The following is a 19,548-nucleotide window of genomic DNA, read 5'->3' as shown; positions in this document are numbered from 1 at the left end:
TTCTAAGCCGGTCGATTACTGTCGCGCATATTCATTATGCGCGACACAGCCGACCCGGAAGCAGCTGCTGCGGGGGTCACCGCCGGCCGGATGCTGCACCGCGGGAGCGATCAGCACCATGGACAGCGGGAGCGGGCGCAGGTGAGTGAATCTCTAAGTGCAATCACGGGCCACGAAGAACGGAGCCCGGATTGCACTTAGACAACCCACGTGTGCCGAGATTCACAGCACACGCAGGGACATGTGCGTGTTTTACACGCCAGTGAAAAACGTCTGTGTTTTTCACTGACGTGTGAAACGGGCCTAACAGTGACACTGCTGACATAAAGGTGCGGGCTGGCTCGCACTCCCCGAACGGCATTGTCAGTGTTGAAAGGCTTGCAGGGTACGGGACATGACCCCACACTTTAACAGTGGCAATGCCAGCAGGGGGCAAGGCAAGTCACGATCAGCAGTGACATTACTCAGGTAAGTTGCGGTCACAGCAGAGAGGTTCCCATGGTCCTCTTTCCCTGAGTGACGTCACCACTGATTGCAGCTGGCCCCCTGCCGGCACTGCCACTGTTAAATTGCGGGGTTATGTCCCACTCCCCGCCAGCCCTTCAACACGGACAATGTCATCCAGGGAGTAGAGGGTAGCCTGCTCCTCCATGCTGGCACTGTCACTGTTAAAGTGCTGGCGGGGAGCAGGACGTGGCCCTGCACTTCCGATGAACTGAATGACGTCACTGCTGCCAGCCGGGTCCTTGTCACGAGACAGAGTCTGGAGAGATCGGACATGTTTTCGGTCTCTCAAGGCTCGGATGTATCTGAGCCAGGACCATCGTGGGACCTCGTGTGGATTAAGTCAGACCTGGTTGTTTTTGGGGTTAATAAAGTGGTAAAAGACAGTGGTTTTGAATTTTATGCCAAAAGGATTTTTTTCAGTGTTTATTTACTTTCACTTTCAGCTTAGTGATTGGGGGTGTCATAAACCCCTGCCACCACTAATCTAGGGCAGTAAAGTATAGCTGACCTCAACTGGCAAACTGATAGCCACAAGCAGTAAAAACCAGGAAAACCAATAGATGCCTAGAAAATTCCTTAAGGCCAGGGAAACCCAGCATGAAGGCAAGCCCTACAAGCCTCCATGTGGAAGGGAAGCAAACCTGTGTGAGTCCAGGGCAGGACAGGTGAATCTGGTGGACCAGGAGTGGGTTAAAGCCACTTAAAGAGAGAGCACTTCATCTGTTGAATTCCTTGATTTGTGAATTAACCTGGAAGGTGAGCTTTTGGTTACGTCACTCTATAGGAAGCCCACCGCTGCCAACAGCCTGCTGCATTACTCCAGTTTCCACCCTCCACATGTCCGGAATGCTATACCCAAAGGAAAATTTTTGAGTGTTCCGAGGAATTGCAGCAGGCTGGAGGACTTCCGTACTTATGTATCTGATCTCTCTGGCAGATTCAAAGCTAGGGGATATCCGCGGCGAGTCATCGCTGCAGCCTTCCAGACGACAAAAGACCTGGATCAGGGGGATTTGTTGGAACCTAGGAATCGTGCAAAGGCCGGAACTGTCAACTTGATATCACAATAACATAACCAATGGCATGATGTGTATAAGATCTTAAACAACAATTGGGACATTCTTCAAAGTGAAGAGAAACTTTGTTCATTTATCTCTGAAAAACCTAACATGGTGGCCTGGAGGGCGAGAAACTTGAAATCTTTCCTGACTACAAGTCATTTCCGGAGACAGACACGGAGCTTGGGTCTTGGGGCTTTACACGCTGCGACATCGCTAATGCGGAGTCGTTGGGGTCACGGAATTTGTGACGCACATCCGGCCGCATTAGCGATGTTGCTGCATGTGACACCGATGAGCGATTTTGCATCGTTGCAAAAACATGCAAAATCGCTCATCGGTGACATGGGGGTCCATTCTCGATTATCGTTACTGCAGCAGTAACGATGTAGTTCGTCACTCCTGCGGCAGCACACATAGCTATGTGTGACACCGCAGGAAAGAGGAAGCTCTCCTTACTTGCCTCCCGGCCGCTATGAGGAAGGAAGGAAGGAGGTGGGCGGGATGTTCCGGCCGCTCATCTCCACCCCTCCACTTCTATTGGGCGGCCGCTCAGTGACGTCGCTGTGACGCCGCACGGACCGCCCCCTTAGAAAGGAGGCGGTTCGCCGGTCACAGCGACGTCGCCGGGCAGGTAAGTAGTGTGACGGGTCCGGGCGATGTTGTGCAGCACGGGCAGCGATTTGCCCGTGTCGCACAACAGATGGGGGCGGGTACCCACGCTAGCGATATCGGGACAGATATCGCAGTGTGTAAAGCCCGCTTTACTCTTTCCATTGTCCCCAACCAGGTTATTTGCCGGTCATACCAAAATTGTCGATCAAAGAACGTGGTATACTTGCTGAAATGCGGTTGCCCAAAATTATATGTAGGTCAAACCACCCAGAAGCTACAGCGTAGACTACAGCAACATGTCTCAAATATCAACACTGCAAGGGTTGATTTGAAGAAAGGTAAGATAATTTCATCTGTTGCATGCATTTCCTCACTTGCCATGGATGCCGGACTACAAGCCTCAAGATACTTGTGGTTGACTCAGTCAACCAGAGGATCAGGATTGGCGTTGTGAGCAAGGAACTGCTACGGCGGGAACCCAAATGGATTTATTCACTTAGCAGCCTTGCGCCACATGGCATTAATGAGGAGATTCTTTTCAATGGTTTCAATGAAACTTTTTAATTTATCTCTATATTTTTTATTCTAGGCAACTTGCTTACCGTATGATCCTGCGAATACCCCTTCTTCATTTTCAGTACCAGGACCTGTTTTCCATTCCTAATCAACATCTCCACTCAGGATCCACCTATGTTTCCAGCTTATTTGGTGACAGGACCGACCTTAGATTATTATAATACTGTATCTCTGATACTTGTGCTCCCTGGCCATTTGGGTATATTGGATTAGGTCTACACCCCCTTTTCAATTCCTCTCATGTATTCCTCTAATAAAATCGGCAAAATTGTGAAATTTACAGTTGATATTTATAAGTTAAGTTGTACTTTTTGAGGCCAAGAATATTTAAAATTATTCAAAATTGTTTGAGATTTGATTTGCAGGTATGAGTGTGTGATGGGGGCCCCCTATATGTGTTGTTGTATGCTGTGCCCATGTGAAACAATAATTGCAAAATATGTGCATTTATATACATATAGGATGTTTTGTGGTCCAGCAATTCTAATTGTTCATATTCTTGAATCCCCTGCCTGGTCTTGGCTGTATCATGCACGCGCTGGCCATATGACCTATACGCATGCATGTGCCAGCTGTATGTTTGGTGGTTTCCTGAACAATAGGTTGGAGTTCGCCCTTTTGCGCTTCCCCTGATTGCCTTCCTGACATTATTGCAATGCACTGGCTGAATGGCACAGGCGCATGCGTTATTTGTTTTAACGTCAGACGCCCTCTTGGCCCCTTTAATAATTAGGGCTTCCCTGCACCATTACCTTCACCACACATGTGCCGATCATTGGGTTACGCCGCATGTGTTATATATAATATGTGGTTCCCCAAAAAACATGTGGTCCCATGGTTAATGTGCTGCCCATACCCATTTCCCGCATGCGCCGATTCACGGCGCATGTAGTTTTGTATATGTGGTCCCTTATATAACGTACCTCCCACCTTTACCCAATTGTTTAACACGGGCGCATGCGTGGACTGGCAACATATCGGATGGTTGTCCAGACGACCTAGACAACCCTAATATCGGTGCTTCTGCACGTGTGCCGATCACTCGGTCCCGGCGCATGCGCATTAACTCCGGCGTCTGTTTGGTCTCCCGGGCAACTTCTCCCCATTTGCTGTCATTAGTGCTGGTGAGCATACAACTCCATCTTGGCTTACTACACACAGGTGATATGCTTTATTTATTACTTTGCATTTAAATATATGCCACATGTGTTATAGATTGTTTTATGCCTTGCCCTTGAGAAAGCCGCCGAACAGTGGGGATACGCGTGGGGCTTTAACCCACTCCTGGTCCACCAGATTCACCTGTCCTGCCCTGGACTCACACAGGTTTGCTTCCCTTCCACATGGAGGCTTGTAGGGCTTGCCTTCATGCTGGGTTTCCCTGGCCTTAAGGAATTTTCCAGGCATCTATTGGGTTTCCTGTTTTTTACTGCTTGTGGCTATCGGTTTACCAGTTAAGGCCAGCTATACATTTTTTTGTACCTGGACCCCCTATCAGCTGGGACCATAGCATGTGTCACTAATATGCTGGTCAGTTAATTTCTTTCCCAGAGCTATAGCAGTTCTCCATGTCCTTATTATCAATGGGTTGTACAACCACAGAGCTATTTAGGACTCGTGTTTAGGTTAATCTTTATGTGTGGACATTTTATTTTCTCATTTCATATGGGTTATTTGTCTTGTATTCATGTTTTTAAATGGTTTTAGAAGTGTCTATTTGTGTCATTTTTGTATTCATGTCATGTGTGATTTTTGCATTACTAAATAAAATTCAATCGTTTTTTGATACGACAATTGGTGATCCCGTTTCCTTAGGTACGCTTTTTCTTCCTCCATTACATTGTGCTTCTTGTACCTAGGAGATCCCACTTTCAGGTGGTGCCATCCATTCCTTTTCTTAGGTTGCTATTTTTAGGTTCAGGGAGTCTAATAACTATTGGCGTCCCCAGTCTGAGAATACCAGCCCCAGCTATCAGGCTTTATCATGGCTGGGCATCAAAATTGGGGGGGACCGTACGTTGTATTTTTAAATTATTTATTTAAATAGTTAAGAAAACAAAAGCCACATGTGGTTCCTCTTATTTTGATACACAACCAAGATGAGTGCATAGCTAGGGGCTGCAGCCTATAGCCGTGGGCTTTATCTGTGCTGGGCATCAGAATACGGGGAGGGGACACTATGCAAATTGTTGTATTCATTTATTTTTATACCATGATAATGACTCGCAGACCGGGTCTGTGAGTGGTTGCAGTCAGACGCTGTCACACATTCTGGGGATGCATCTGACTGCAACCAATCACAGACATCAGGCCGGTCGGTGGGCAGGGAAAGCACTGCATATGCGTTGAGTGGCACAGGAAGTGAAGGAGAGGCAGCGAAGATAGGGTACAGCTGCACGGAAGCAGTGTGACAGCCGCCCCAGTGAATCGATGAGTATGAAGTGCTTGCTCCTACCCCTTTGCGCCGGATTCCAAATGTATTTTTGGAAATGCGGTGTTCGTGGGAAAACCAAATTCTGAGTTTTAAGTGTAATGCTTGTGTTTGCTGAGCCCGAACAAACAAGCTTTTACCGAACCGGAGTTTGGCAAGCCTTTATCAAACAGGTTTGCTCATCTCTAGTAGGATTTAGGAGAGGTTTTCTTCTGATGACTCTTCCATGAAGGCCATATTTGTGCAGGTGTGTCTGAACAGTAGAACAATGTACCACAACTCCAGTCTGCTAAATCTTCCTGAAGGTCTTGTGTAGTCAAGCAAGGGTTCTGATTTGCCTCCATCTATTCTACGAGCAGCTCTCACAGAAATTTTGCTGGGTCTTCTACACCTTATCTTGATCTCCACTGTTCCTTTTAACTAACATTTCTTAATTACATTTCAAACTGAGGAAAGGAAAACTTGAAAACACTTTGCTATCTTCTTATAGCCTCCTGTTTTGTGGGCCTCCCCTATTTTCAGAATGTCAGGAAGCTGCTTAGAAGAACCCTTGGCTGCTGTTATTTGGTACAAGATTAGAGAATTCTGGGTTTTTATTTTTAAAGATGTGAAATTTGCCTCACCAGGCCTTTCCTAACGATCATGGTGAACAAGTCATAACCCTAACAGGCTAATTAAGGCTGAAACCTTGGTCAAAGTTATCTGAGCACACAACTTTCAAAGGGTCCCCAAACTTTTGCATTGGCCTATTTTCCTTGAAACGTTTAAATGATATGCCTTTTAGAGATCATTTCATCTTCAACTTGCTTCACTGTTCACAACAGCAGTAATTTTGACCAGGGGTGCACAAGCTTTTACATGCCACTATATACCGTATTTTTCGTTTTATAAGGCACACCGGATTATAAGACGCAACCCAAATTTATAGATAAAAAAAAGGTAAAAAAAAATAAAAAATGGGGTCAGTCTTATGATCCGGTGTTGTCTTACCGGTGGGGGGGCAGCAGTGGTGGTGAAGCGGGGTTACAGGAGGCAGAGGTTGTGCTGGCAGCCGTGGCGGGTTAATACTGTCAGCCAAAGCGGGTCCGTGGCAGCAACAGCGGTCAGTGGCGGCAGGGAAACTGGGACCACGGACACACTGGGACACACCTGCCGCACAGCCGGCCGCCCGAAGCACACACGCACAGAGTGACAGCGAACAGGCTGCCTGCCCGCACGCACAAAGAGGCAGCCAGCACCAACGAGCACCCGGCTGCCCACCCACCCGCCTCCACGCACGTACAGTGAGGCAGCCGGCACTGACAGGCACCTGGCCGCCTGCACGCAACCACAGGCACCCGGACGCCAGAACGCACCCGGTTGCCGCACAAACAGCACCCCGGTAAGCTGTATTCGGATTTTAAGACGCACCCTCATTTTCCTCCCAAATTTTTGGGAGGAAAAGTGCGTCTTATGATACGAAAAATACGGTACTCAATTGCTTAAATTTCTGCATATTAAATTACAAATATTTGATAAACTGCTTGAAAACGTAAAATTGTACTTGTAGGATACGACAATTATGCAATAACAGAATGTCTGTTTAATTAATTTAGCACAATAAATCATAACATGTATCACACATACTAAGGAAGGCGTCTCTGCTCCTAAGTCAAGATCATCATGGTCACTTTCACTCCAGCAATCTACAAGAGAATCAAAAGAAAGTCTGTTATCTCATTGATTTACAAGTACTGGTTGAAAGCTTTCTGACATTTCTCTCTTGGACTTCTCTCGTAATGCAGAGCTACAAGACAATATTAAACTTTGCAACAAAAGGTGAGAGAATTTTAGAAGCCTAAATAAATATATCCAAAATCAAATGATTGCACAATTTTTTTTATAATTCAGCTTTTCCTGAGCTATTTTACCTATATTTGACCTTCGACCCTGGGACTATACATTTCATTTAGTACAGTCACCTTTGCTGGTTTGTATAGTAACCCTAGCTGGTTCCCCAGTTTGCCCTTTGCTGCCTCCTTTGCTGAGAGTGACCTTCCAATCCTGTTGCTTTCAAGATGGCCACTGCAGTGGCATGGAGAATGCAGTGAAAATATAAACCATGCCTTCCCCGCGCTGTAGACTAGAAGAGGGAGAAGCATGGTTACGACTTACCACTCCACTCTTCATGTCATTACGATAGCTATTCTCTATTTCTTTAAATGGGTTGTTTAAGTTTGGGATTAAAGTCTGCAGTTAATGTGTGATTGCTGAATTCTGAATCCTCACAATGCGCACACCAAATGCTGTCAGGATTCTCTAGTGCCGGCAGTGAGAGCAGTTGGTTTTGTGACTGCAAGGATGCAATATGCATAAAGGCAGGAACTGAACGCAAACAGCCTGACCATCAGGTAATTTAAAAAAATATATAATTTTTATTGAAATTGATTAAAAGGCAGCAAAATCCATCCGGTACAATAGAAAAACTGACAGGTTTGTGGTAAAAAATGCCCGTAGTAGCAGTAGTATAAAGTAAAAACATTGGCGCCACATTATAAATACATAGGAATCAATTACATTTAAGTATATGGGAACCAATCATGTTTAGAGCATACCAATTATACTAACCACAGCCTGAAAAAGCAAAAATCACAGGGGAAACCTGAACTTTAATCATTATATATGGAAGAGATCATTCTTCCAAGTCATGCCTTTTGGAAATTTTGTGCCCAGCATTAAAATCCAAAATGCTTCACATAACATAAGTTGCCTTTGCCAACACTCTCTTCTTTTGACACATTTCACCCTCTCTATACCACAAAACTTGAAACTAGTGTTGTCAGCATTGTGGACAGTAACAAAATGCCGTACTGCACCTGAATATGCCGTTATCAGCAGGAATATCGGCAAGCAATTTAGCAATGCGTTTTTTAGTTTGCGGATTGTGCAACCCACATATTGCTTTTGATTGACATCACACTCAATGCAGTGAGTCACAACTGATGAATGAAGTTATCATATGACTCACACCATGTGGAAGAAGAAAACGGCATTTTCTATTTACAACAAACCTGCAAGCATTGCAACGACTGCCAGCACATCTGAAAAAGCCTTTTGATTGTAACCTGGTGGAATGACTAGCGCACAACTGGTAAAGACTAGGGGAGAACATGTTACCTAAAGACTGTCCTTTTTTGGCTACATACCTACAGCCATAATTTATTGCCTTACCTAATACCACATTTTGATTAATGACAGGTATTTTGTAATAATACATCTGTTGTTATTAAATTGAGAACTCTACGGCTATTTGCAAACACTGCATCTTTTTAAGACCGCAAAGACGCGCACTTTTGACCAAAAAAATGCAACTGCAGCAAAAGCGCATACATTTTGCTACGATTTTTACCGTGTTTTACCACATTTTTAGCACGTTTTTGCTGAAGTCAAATCTACTGAATGAAAGAATAGATAGAAAGAACATATAGAATAGATAATAAGAAAGAATAGATCGAAAAAAATAACAGAATAGCTTGATAAATAGAGCATTAGCTAAAAATAGATAAATTAAAAAAAAAAAAAAAGACGTGGGTCCCCAACATTTTTCTAAAGCCAGACAAGATACAGCAGACAACTAGGGGCTGATAATATTTGGATGGGAAGGCCATGATTATTTCGCCCTTTCCAACCTAACAATAGCCGCTCGCAGTCACCCCAGAGGTGGTGCATCCATTACATGCGCCAATTCTGGCGCTGGATCTGGGTCTTCCCGTTACCCTGGTGTGGTGGCAATTGGAATAATAAAGGAGTTAATGGCAGCCTACAGCTGTCCTGGATTAGTAATGTCAGGTGTCTATGAGACTCCCCCATCACTACCACATAAGTGAAATTTAATAAACAAAAACACCAAAAAAAATCTCTTATGAAATAAAAGATTAAAAAAAACACCCTTTTTCACCACCTTATTAACCCCTTAAACACCCATGCACAAGAGGTCCCATGACGCTTCCAACACTGCTACATCTGAAGCTCACAGCAAGCGCCATGACTGCCCGCTGTGAGTGCAGAGAGTGACGTGAGACACACGATCAGGGAGGACATCACTCAGGTGATTTGTGTTCACAGGTGGACCTCATCTGTGGCCGCAACTAACTTGAGCAATGTCACTGCTGATATCGACTCAGTTGCTGACTGGACCGCATAGACCTGCCCACTGGTAGCTGTGATTGGAAGCTTCAGATGCGCTGTCACTCAGCATTGGGGCTCGTCTGACTGCAACCAATCCCAGACGTTGGGGAAGCAGTGAATATGTATGAGCCTAATGAGCAGCTCGGGAAGAAGAATGAGAGGCCGTGGGAGCAGTGCGATAGTCGCGCCATATGAAGCGCTTGCTCCTACCCCTTTGCACTGGATTCTGGTCCCCATAGACTTTATATGATTATCGTTATGTGTCCAGATCAGTCTGCTGATCAATCCCCCGCCGATCCCAAATCAGTGGGGGATTGATCTGCCAGTCCTCGAAATGCAGGGACAAAACGCAAACAGAATTGACATGCTGCATCTTTGTGGTCACCACAAAGATGCAGCCAAAAAAAAAAAAAAATCAATCAATGTGTGCACCGCAAAATTGAAATCTCAGACTTTGCTTGGGAAGGAAATGCATGCAATTTTGGGACCAAAACTGCACCCAAAAAATGCGCAAACACGAGGCAAAAAAAGCAGCGTGCACACAATGCTTTAGGTGTACTAAATGTTACGTGTGAATTCTTAGTTATTCCCATGCTTGTTCATATCGTGAAGTGTCATAGTTTTTGATTTTGCAAGGGCTTTCTTGAAAACAGACCTTATTAATCATTTGTTGTAACAGCTAGAAGAAAGCCTACTCTCGAACGCACTTTCATGATGACAAATGTGGTCATCAGAGTATGTACGCTAATGGCTAGTGTCGCGGGCGGAGGGGATGCGCTCGCCACGCTCGGGTCCAGGGCTTCGGCTGCTGCTCGGTGGCTTGAGCGGTGGGCCGGACCCGGGGACTCGAGCAGCGCTCCTCACCCGTGTGTGAAAAGGGATGGTTTGTTTAGGGAGAGAGTTCGTGACGCCACCCACGGGACGTGGTGATGGGGGCACCACCGCTGCTGGTGATGGGGATCCCGGGAGAGATGGTAGGGAGCAGCTAGGATGTTGTCCCCTCCGTGGGTAGGGGTTTGGTGATCCCGGGGCCCGGTGGTGATACGGGGAGGCTGGATGGTTGGGGTGCAGGGTTGCAGGGGCAGCGCGGCGCGGTGCCGGACGGAACTGGTGTACTCACTCAGACAGTCAATGACAGAGTCTCTGGTAAACTAAACGGCCGGATGGACAGGTCCCGCAGCCGGCTGCAGTGTTGTTGTGCTCTCCCCGGGCAGTGTGATGGTAACTGTCTTTCCCTGCACCTGTTAGAATGTTCTTACTCCTGTGGTTGCCCACCGGTAGGCCGCGTCCCGGCTTATAGGTGCCGTAGGAGCCCGTTTTGCCCGCAGGCGCTGGCCCTTGGATCTCTAGCCTATGGCGGTGGCTGTATATCCTCACGGTGTGGACTGTTGCCTTCTGTCGGGTCTTGGTCATTGGGAAACCCCTGGGGTTCCTGTCACACTCAGATCTGACTATTGTCAGCGGCTCCAAGCCTGGTCGGGGTCCGATGGCCGTGCCTGTGTGCTTAGCTTCACTCCGCTCCCCGGTTTGGTACCGGCGGGCCACCGCCCGACCCCGGTCCTACGGCTCTGCAGAGTTCCGCTAACTCCTGCAGACGGCCACCACCGTCTGCCAACCTTGCTGTCAGTACCTGGGCTCCTACCCAGGCACACGCAGATGTTTCACTCCTCTCACTTTCAACTCCTAAACTCATCTCATCTGTTTTCCCGCCTCCAGGCCTGTGAACTCCTCGGTGGGTGGGGCCAACCGCCTGGCTCCGCCCCACCTGGTGTGGACATCAGGAGGGAGGCAACAAGGGTTTTTGTCTGACTGGTGTAACTGTCTAGGGGAAAGGGTGTGTATGTTGTTATGTCTGTGACTACCTGGCTAGTCCAGGGCGTCACACTCCCCCTTGGTAAAACGCAGACCATCCATGGGCTGCCCGTCCACCACCGGTTTTATTTTTCTGTAAAAGATAAATTAACATGTAAACATTCAACATAAGCATAATTTGTAGTTCTTCCCTTGCGGGAGGCTCGGTACTTTCACGTTTCAAACATATAAAACATTTTTATTACTGACGGACGGGTTCATGGTCATCCTCTCCCCCACCCAAGCAACCTAAACCTTGATGCTGCCCCTAAGAAATGGGCAGCACCACTCTTCCCCAGTCCTGGTCCAGGTTACCCGAGCGGGAACGGGTACGGTATCTCGCACCCGGCTGTCACTTCAGGGGACCCCACGTACAGGGGGACCCCTGACCCCCGGAGGATGGCCACCGGTCCTAGTGGTGGCCGGACCCCAGCCTGCTCCGCTGCGGGTCCCTCCTCCAATCTGCCTCTCCGGAGGCGGCACGGAACGGAAAACGGCCCATAAACTATTTACAAGCCCACAAGTTCGTGGGTGGCCTGCAAGTTCTCGGCCATGTTCATGAGCAGTTTCTCATGTGGGCTGTTTAGGATATGGAACACAACACATGGGAAAGAGTGAGCACAACTACACCAAACATGTACTGGAAAATCCAGGATAATGGAATCAAGCAAGAGGAGTCCCTTGTTGCATGCAAAAAGTGTGAAAAAGTTTATTAGTAACACAGAGAAATATTGTTAAGACCATTTAAAAATGGGAAAGATCAAAAGAATGATCTACCCATGAGCAAATTGGCACATCACCAACCAAAACCTCATGAATTAATATAAAGCATACAAGCTCAAAATAGCAGTACCAAAGGACAGTATACAGCAGTACATAGTCACCAATTGTAGGATTCACATAAATATGGTACAGATCAAAGAGAGCTAATACAATACCAGGTAAGTAAATAGTGAGGGAGGTGGTATGGGTGCGCCTGCCCCACGCGTTACGCCACCATATGTGGCTTCATCAGGGGTAAGTTTACCCCTGATGAAGCCACATATGGTGGCGTAACGCGTGGGGCAGGCGCACCCATACCACCTCCCTCACTATTTACTTACCTGGTATTGTATTAGCTCTCTTTGATCTGTACCATATTTATGTGAATCCTACAATTGGTGACTATGTACTGCTGTATACTGTCCTTTGGTACTGCTATTTTGAGCTTGTATGCTTTATATTAATTCATGAGGTTTTGGTTGGTGATGTGCCAATTTGCTCATGGGTAGATCATTCTTTTGATCTTTCCCATTTTTAAATGGTCTTAACAATATTTCTCTGTGTTACTAATAAACTTTTTCACACTTTTTGCATGCAACAAGGGACTCCTCTTGCTTGATTTCATTATCCTGGATTTTCCAGTACATGTTTGGTGTAGTTGTGCTCACTCTTTCCCATGTGTTGTGTTCCAGATTCTATTTATGGGTTGAAGCACACTTCCATTACCTATATATATTTAATGGTGGTGCCGTCCCTATTTTGTTCTATGGCTGTTTAGGATACACACTCATGGTCCCAACGGGGACAACTTGTCTTACAACGGACGGCAATCAACTGGTTGATGATCAGGTGAAACTTCGGATTGATTAGTGTTCATTCAACGGAGAACAGGGTGCTGAGGGTCCCAACGGGGACAACTTGGCTGCAATGTTGGACCGCTGCCTTTATTTGAGGTCACCCTCCTCATAGGCCGCCTCCAACTCCACATCCGGACGGGACGGTGGAGGAGGGGACTGGGACTGCCTCTGGGCACTGCGGTCTACCCTCTGCTTGACATCCAGGGCAAACCAGCCCCACTCCCCGCAATGTCGGGTGTAAGTCACTAAGTCGCCCGGTTGTAGATCGCGACCAGGATGACCGGTTGGCAGGTGAGAGTTCACATCTCGGCGGGCCACGAATATCTCGGCCTCCAGGCCCGGTTCATACACAAAGCCATATCCCCGCTGAGGATCAAACCTTCTCACCTGGCCTTCATACACCGGGCCCCGCACCTGAAAAGGTGGCGTTGCGGAGATTGTCCTTCTCCTTTATGACGCGTGCCAACACTTCGGCCCTCTACTGCTCCCTAGCGGCAATTTCATGGCCCAACTGGCTCGGCTCCTTGTCCCAGTAAGGGGCGTTTGCCTGCCCCTGCGCGCGGGTCGGGCCCCACCGGACTTCGCTCACACCGGCCACGACCGGTAATCTCTAGTGGGGGTCCTGCGGTGGCATGGCCTGGGCTGCTGCTTTGCAGCGGCGACCCGGTGCAGCCTCAGCCGAGGCGTGGGGTGCAGGGACAGCAGGCCTCACCTGTTGGGCCTTCCGGTTCATGGCTTCCACCTCTCCAGTAGCCGGACGGACTGCCGGGGCCGGGATGGTCTTGGGTGCGGTCGCTTCCGAGGCCGACGACTTCTCTTCGCGGACGAGCACCTCCCGCGGGATCTTCCATGGCAGCGGGAGGGACGCAGGCCGTTCGCGGACAACACCTTCAGGCTGATCCTCCAGGGCGGACGGACTGGGTTCCGCAGCTGGTGTCTGGGACAGCGGACCTAGTTGCGAGGTGGCAACAGCCGGTGCAGGTGGCGGGGGAGGTAGCAGGGTGAGCGCGCGCAGATCGGGCCCCTCGGCCACAGCGACCGGTCCTTCAGGGACACAGGGGCGTGGGTCGCTTACCCGCTCCTCCAATACTGCCTCCACCTCGCGTCTCCGCACAGCCGCCGCCACCTCCTCCATTTTGGCCACTTACCGCTCCATCAAGAATCGGACCTGGCCCTGCAGGCGGCAGCACATTTGCGCGGTCTGGGCCTCCACCCACGCCGCTGTTCCTGGCGTGGGCTCCGGGATCTCTGCGTGGCCGGATGGGGTGGACATGTCAGCGCTTGTGCTCCCAGGAACCGGATGTGTAGCAGAGTCCTGGCGTCCCTGCTTCTTATGCCCTCGGTTACATGAGGCAGCCCTTCACCCGCCCCCCCTTGGTTCTTTCTAGCACTTCCTCTTTGGGGGCGGGGCCTCACTTTCGCACCTTCCCTGCTCGGGGAAGACGCTCGAGCGGGAAATCTTCGCGCCAAAAGATGGCGGAACTTCCAATTTTTCGGCCGGACGCCGCCGGTGGAGACTGCAAGGCGCACTTCTACCGGTAGGTAGATCGGTTCTATCCTGTTCGTGACGCCAAGTTGTCGCAGGCGGAAGGGACGCGCTTGCCCCGCTTGGGTCCGGGGCTTTCGCTGCTGCTGCTCGGTGGCTCGAGCGGTGGGCCGGACCCGGGCACTCTAGCAGCGCTTCTCACCCGTGAGTGAAAAGCGATGGTTTGTTTAGGGAGAGAGTTCGTGACGCCACCCATGGGATGTGGTAATGGGGGCACCACCGCTGCTGGTGACGGGGATCCCGGGAGAGATGGTAGGGAGCAGCTAGGATGTGGTCCCCTCCGTGGGTAGGGGTTGGTGATCCCGGGGCCCGGTGGTGATACGGGGAGGCTGGATGGCTGGGGTGCAGGGTTGCAGGGGCAGCGCGGCGCGATGCCGGACGGCTCTGGTGTACTCACTCAGACAGTCAATGACAGAGTCTCTGGTAAACCAAACGGCCGGATGGACGGGTCCCGCAGCCGGCTGCAGTGTTGATGTGCTCTCCCCGGACGGTGTGATGGTGGCTCTCTTTCCCTGCACCTGTTAGAATGTTCTGACTCCTGTGGTTGCCCACCGGTAGTCCGCTCCCCGACGTATAGGTGCCGTAGGAGCCCGTTTTGCCCACAGGTGCTGGCCCTTGGATCTCTAGCCTATGGCGGTGGTTGTATATCCTCATGGTGCGGACTGTTGCCCTCTGTCGGGTCTTGGTTGTTGGGAAACCCCTGTCACACTCGGATTTGACTATTGTCGGCGGCTTCAAGCCTGGTCGGGGTCCGATGGCCCTGCCTGTGTGCTTAGCTTCACTCTGCTCCCCAGTTCGGTACCGACGGGCCACCGCCCGACCCCGGTCCTACGGCTCTGCAGAGTTCCGCTAACTCCTGCAGACAGCCACCACCATCTGACAACCTTGCTGTCAGTACCTGGGCTCCTACCCAGGCACACGCAGACGTTTCACTCCTCTCACTTTCCTAAACTCATCTCATCTGTTTTCCCGCCTCCAGGCCTGTGAACTCCTCGGTGGGTGGGGCCAACCGCCTGGCTCCGCCCCACCTGGTGTGGAGATCAGACTCTGGAGGGAGGCAACAAGGGTTTTTGTCTGACTGGTGTAACTGTCTAGGGGAAGGGGTTTTTATGTTGTTATGTCTGTGACTACCTGGCTAGTCCAGGGCGTCACACTAGCACTAATGAATTCACCGTAAGGCATCGCTTTGATTGTATGCGGAGAATGGCTGCTTGATGACTGTAGAATAGTTTTACCTGACACCCCTTTTTTGGTATATAATGGAGGTGTGAACTTTTCCTGTGAGTGAAACTTCAGTTAAATAAATATCTGGGAATAGAATGTGTGAACTGGGACAAAAAGATGTAAACCATAAATTATAAGTATTGCTGTTGAGGTAGCTGACGAAGTTTGGCATGGCCTCCTCGTGAGTCGTGACCCAACCAGACAAAGAGCAGATCATACCCATAGGGGGCCATACCAAACCACGTCATGCACAGATTGTCATTGTTGAAAATTAAATTTTTGTCCTACCAAAATATGTTCAAAATTGCTATTAACGGGGAAACTTTTGAAACCATCAGGGCTTCTTCACTCTAACTAAAATTCAGAATCAAACATGAAATAATTATGGTTTAATAGATGTTCTAAAACCATAAGACAATATTGTTTAACATCAATTGAAAAGGAACTATAACGATCCAGATTAAATTGTATCGCTTGCTTGGTTAAGTTGTGGGGAATAATCAAGTAAAGATTTACTCAATCACAAAAGAAAAAGGAAAAATAGCACATATGGTCGGATTGTCCCAAGGCTCAAACGTTTTGGAACAACATAAAGCTGCTCATTCATAATGTACTAGGAAACAAAATAACTCTTGGCCTATCTAGCCTCCTGTTAGGCGACAAACCTATGGGGCTTCCTAACAAATCCTTCTGTCTATTATGCTATATCACTATGGTGGCAAAAATTCACCTTGCTTCCAAATGGAAGACTCCCTACCTATCCATCCAAATGGTTAAGGACATACTTGATAAAAGAATGCTATATGAACGTATTGATGTAACGTGGTTGGACAGCCTAGAAAGGTTTTATGATATATGGAATACCTGGGTGGAACTACATCAAGTTCATAGCAATGATCTATAGCAAGTATTACACCTTTCTCCATAAATTATTCTTACTACTGGATGCTGGCGGTTATACAACTACTGCCTTAGCACAATGAAGTAGGTACACGCATGCCCTCCCACTCCCCCCCACACATTCTTCCCCCACATCCTCTTTTTCAGTCCATCCTCTCCTTTCTCTAGTCTTCTCTCTTCCTACCAGTTTGTGTATGTTATTTGACACCCATTAGATACGTGTAGTTATTCACGGAAAACCCCAGGTAAGGGAATGCATTATTTGCATTATTTGTAGTGCTAAATTCAATAAAAATATCTGAAAATGTTTTTCCCATCAAAATTTATTCAAAATATTTACAACTATGGTACTGTCCTGAAAGCCGGGTTGCTGTATATGTTCATCCAAACAACCACTGAGTCCCTCATGGGTTGGCCATGGAAAATAGAAATAATGGGATGTTTCAGCAATAAACATTTTTCTTATTTTGAAGTTCATAACCCCCAACACCAGACTAAGGCATATAGAAAGTATCTCTTTGAATATGGCAGTGGGATCAGATGAGAAGACCCTATATGTAGTTCTATTGTTTAGAATGACCAACACTAGCGTATGATATAAGGACACATCCACAACAACCGCACAACTGGCTTTCCCAATTGTCAGATGATGAAGAATTGCAGCAGAGACACAACATTAACTACCTGGAACTGATCTGTTCTTAGATTTTTCATTTTGGGAGGTAACATCCTAATTTGTTTGTGCAGAATTTTTAAATGCCATTCCATGAAAGTCTGTAATAAATGAAGAGCTGATGACCGACATTCTAAAGGAGTACCATAATAAAATTGGATTACTATGTTTGAACACAATATCCCCACCAGACAACTTGACTACCCTTACATTTTTAGTTTGCAAACTGAAACGCTGGTGGGTTTGGACCAACTGCACCAAGGGCCAGGCTTACCCTGGAGGGGTGTGACTAAGTGACTACTGGGTGTTTACTACAGCCTCTCATTGTGAGGATAGGCTGGGCCGCCATTAAACACCAGGCGTTAATCTAGTGCAACTCCCAGCACTGCAGCAGCTGACTGGAGGTTCAGAGACATGAGTGCAAGGTACAGTTGGAGAAAGGCAAAAGGCAATCCAGGGTCAAGGCAGGCAGCACAGGTTCAATGTACGCAGCTGGGATCAGGAGCAAAGAGTACGAGATAAGCAAGTAGGCAAGCCATGTCAGGAAATGGAAGAGACAATACAAGAAGCACCTTGCAGGAATCTAGACTAGAACAGAATTAAAACCTAGATCAGGTGAGGAGTGATGGGAGGAGCTGACTCATAAACCTCCCGCTGCTTGAGGATAGGTCAGAGAACTAAAATTCTGCTAGACACAGTGAGGTGAAACACCAGCAGGAACCGGCAGCACCTCCCTATAGCCAGGTAGAACTCACCAGCAGCAAAATAATGCAGCAGTGTGGAAAGTCTACAGGAGGCAGCTCAGAAATACAATCTGAGGCTTGGGATAGGAGAGCAGTGACAACAGTAAGAGCGGTGCTGATCACCTGTGCGAGTCACCGATGTGATACAAATACTGTAATGAGAATAAAACATTTTGTTCCTTAAAGATCAACTGTTAAATTAATTTTAACTTTTTTATGTAAAATGTGGAGTAGACATAAAACATGTTAAAAATCAGTGAAAAATAATGGCTTTTCACTGTTAAAAGACAGACAAACCTATTAACATCACATATACTATGAAACAGATCACAGTTCTGTCTGAGAATGAAATTTAACCCTTTGGGCAGATCCTCTATATGGGGGACAAAATCATAGGGGTGTGGATGAATATGCTCTTGAGATTAAAGGGAACCTGTCATCAGAAATTTAGCTTGAAACCTAAAAGTTTCCCCCTCTGCAGCTCCTGGGCTGCATTCTAGCAAGGTTCCTGTACTTTTTGTGGCCCCTTTTAACCCCTTAAGGACGAACCCAGTTTTGTCCTTAATGCCCAGGCCATTTTTTTGCAATTCTGACCAGTGTCACTTTGTGAGGTTATAACTCTGGAACGCTTCAACGAATGATTTTGACATTGTTTTTTCGTGACATATTGTACTTCATGATAGTTATAAATTTAGAACGATATTTTTTGCTTTTATTTGTGAAAAAAAATCGGAAATTTGATGAAAATTTTGAAAATTTTGCAATTTTTAAACTTTTAATTTTTATGCCCTTAACCCAGAGAGTTATGTCACACAAAACAGTTAATAAATAACATTTCCCAAATGTCTACTTTACATTAGTGCAATTTCTGAAACAAAATGTTTTGGGGTTAGGAAGTTAGAAGGGGTTAAAGTTCATCTGCAATTTCCCATTTTTTCAACAAAATTCACAAAACCATTTTTTTAGGGACCACATCACATTTGAAGTGACTTTGAGATGCCTAAGTGACAGAAAATACCTAAAAGTGACACCATTCTCAAAACAGCACCCCTCAAAGTACTCAAAACCACATCCAAGAAGTTTATTAACCCTTCAGGTGCTTCACAGGAACTAAAGCAAAGTGGAATGAAAAAAAGCAAAAAATAAAATTGTACCTAAAAATGTTGCTCTACCCCAAATTTATTCACTTTTAGAAGAAATAACACAACAAAATGAACCCCAAAACTTGTTACCCACTTTCGTATGAACGCGCCAATACCCCACATGTGGTCAGAAACATTTGTTTGGACAAATGGGAGGGCTCGGAACAGAAGGAGCAATATTTGAATTTTGGAAAGCAAATTTGGCTGAAATAGATTGCGGGCACCATGTTGCATTTACATGTTCTCTAAGGTACCTAAACAGCAGAAACCCCTCACAAGTGACACCATTTTGGAAACTAGACCCCTTAAGGCTTCTATCTAGGGGTATAGTGAGCATTTTGGATCCACAGGTACTTCACAGATTTTGATAACGTTACGTTGTCACATTGAAAATTTTCATTTTTTTCTCAAAAATGTTGCTTTAGCATCAATTTTTTCCCTTTTTCAAGAGGTAATTCCAAAAATTTGACCCCAATGTTTGTTACCCACTTTTTTA

General features: G+C 47.1%; 1 protein-coding gene across 1 annotated transcript in view; it reads right to left on the bottom strand.

Moving 5' to 3' along the window:
• Positions 1 to 19,548, bottom strand: part of IPCEF1 (interaction protein for cytohesin exchange factors 1) — a 419,927-nt gene that overhangs the window by 75,608 nt on the left and 324,771 nt on the right. The window contains exon 8 of the mRNA XM_075339684.1: positions 6,814 to 6,872. Within this exon, the coding sequence (XP_075195799.1) occupies positions 6,814 to 6,872 (59 nt within the window). The remainder of the gene's footprint in view (positions 1 to 6,813; positions 6,873 to 19,548) is intronic.

The sequence above is a fragment of the Anomaloglossus baeobatrachus genome, chromosome 3, assembly GCF_048569485.1.
Source record: "Anomaloglossus baeobatrachus isolate aAnoBae1 chromosome 3, aAnoBae1.hap1, whole genome shotgun sequence".
NCBI lineage: Eukaryota > Metazoa > Chordata > Amphibia > Anura > Aromobatidae > Anomaloglossus > Anomaloglossus baeobatrachus.
This window is presented reverse-complemented; position numbering and strand designations above follow the sequence as displayed.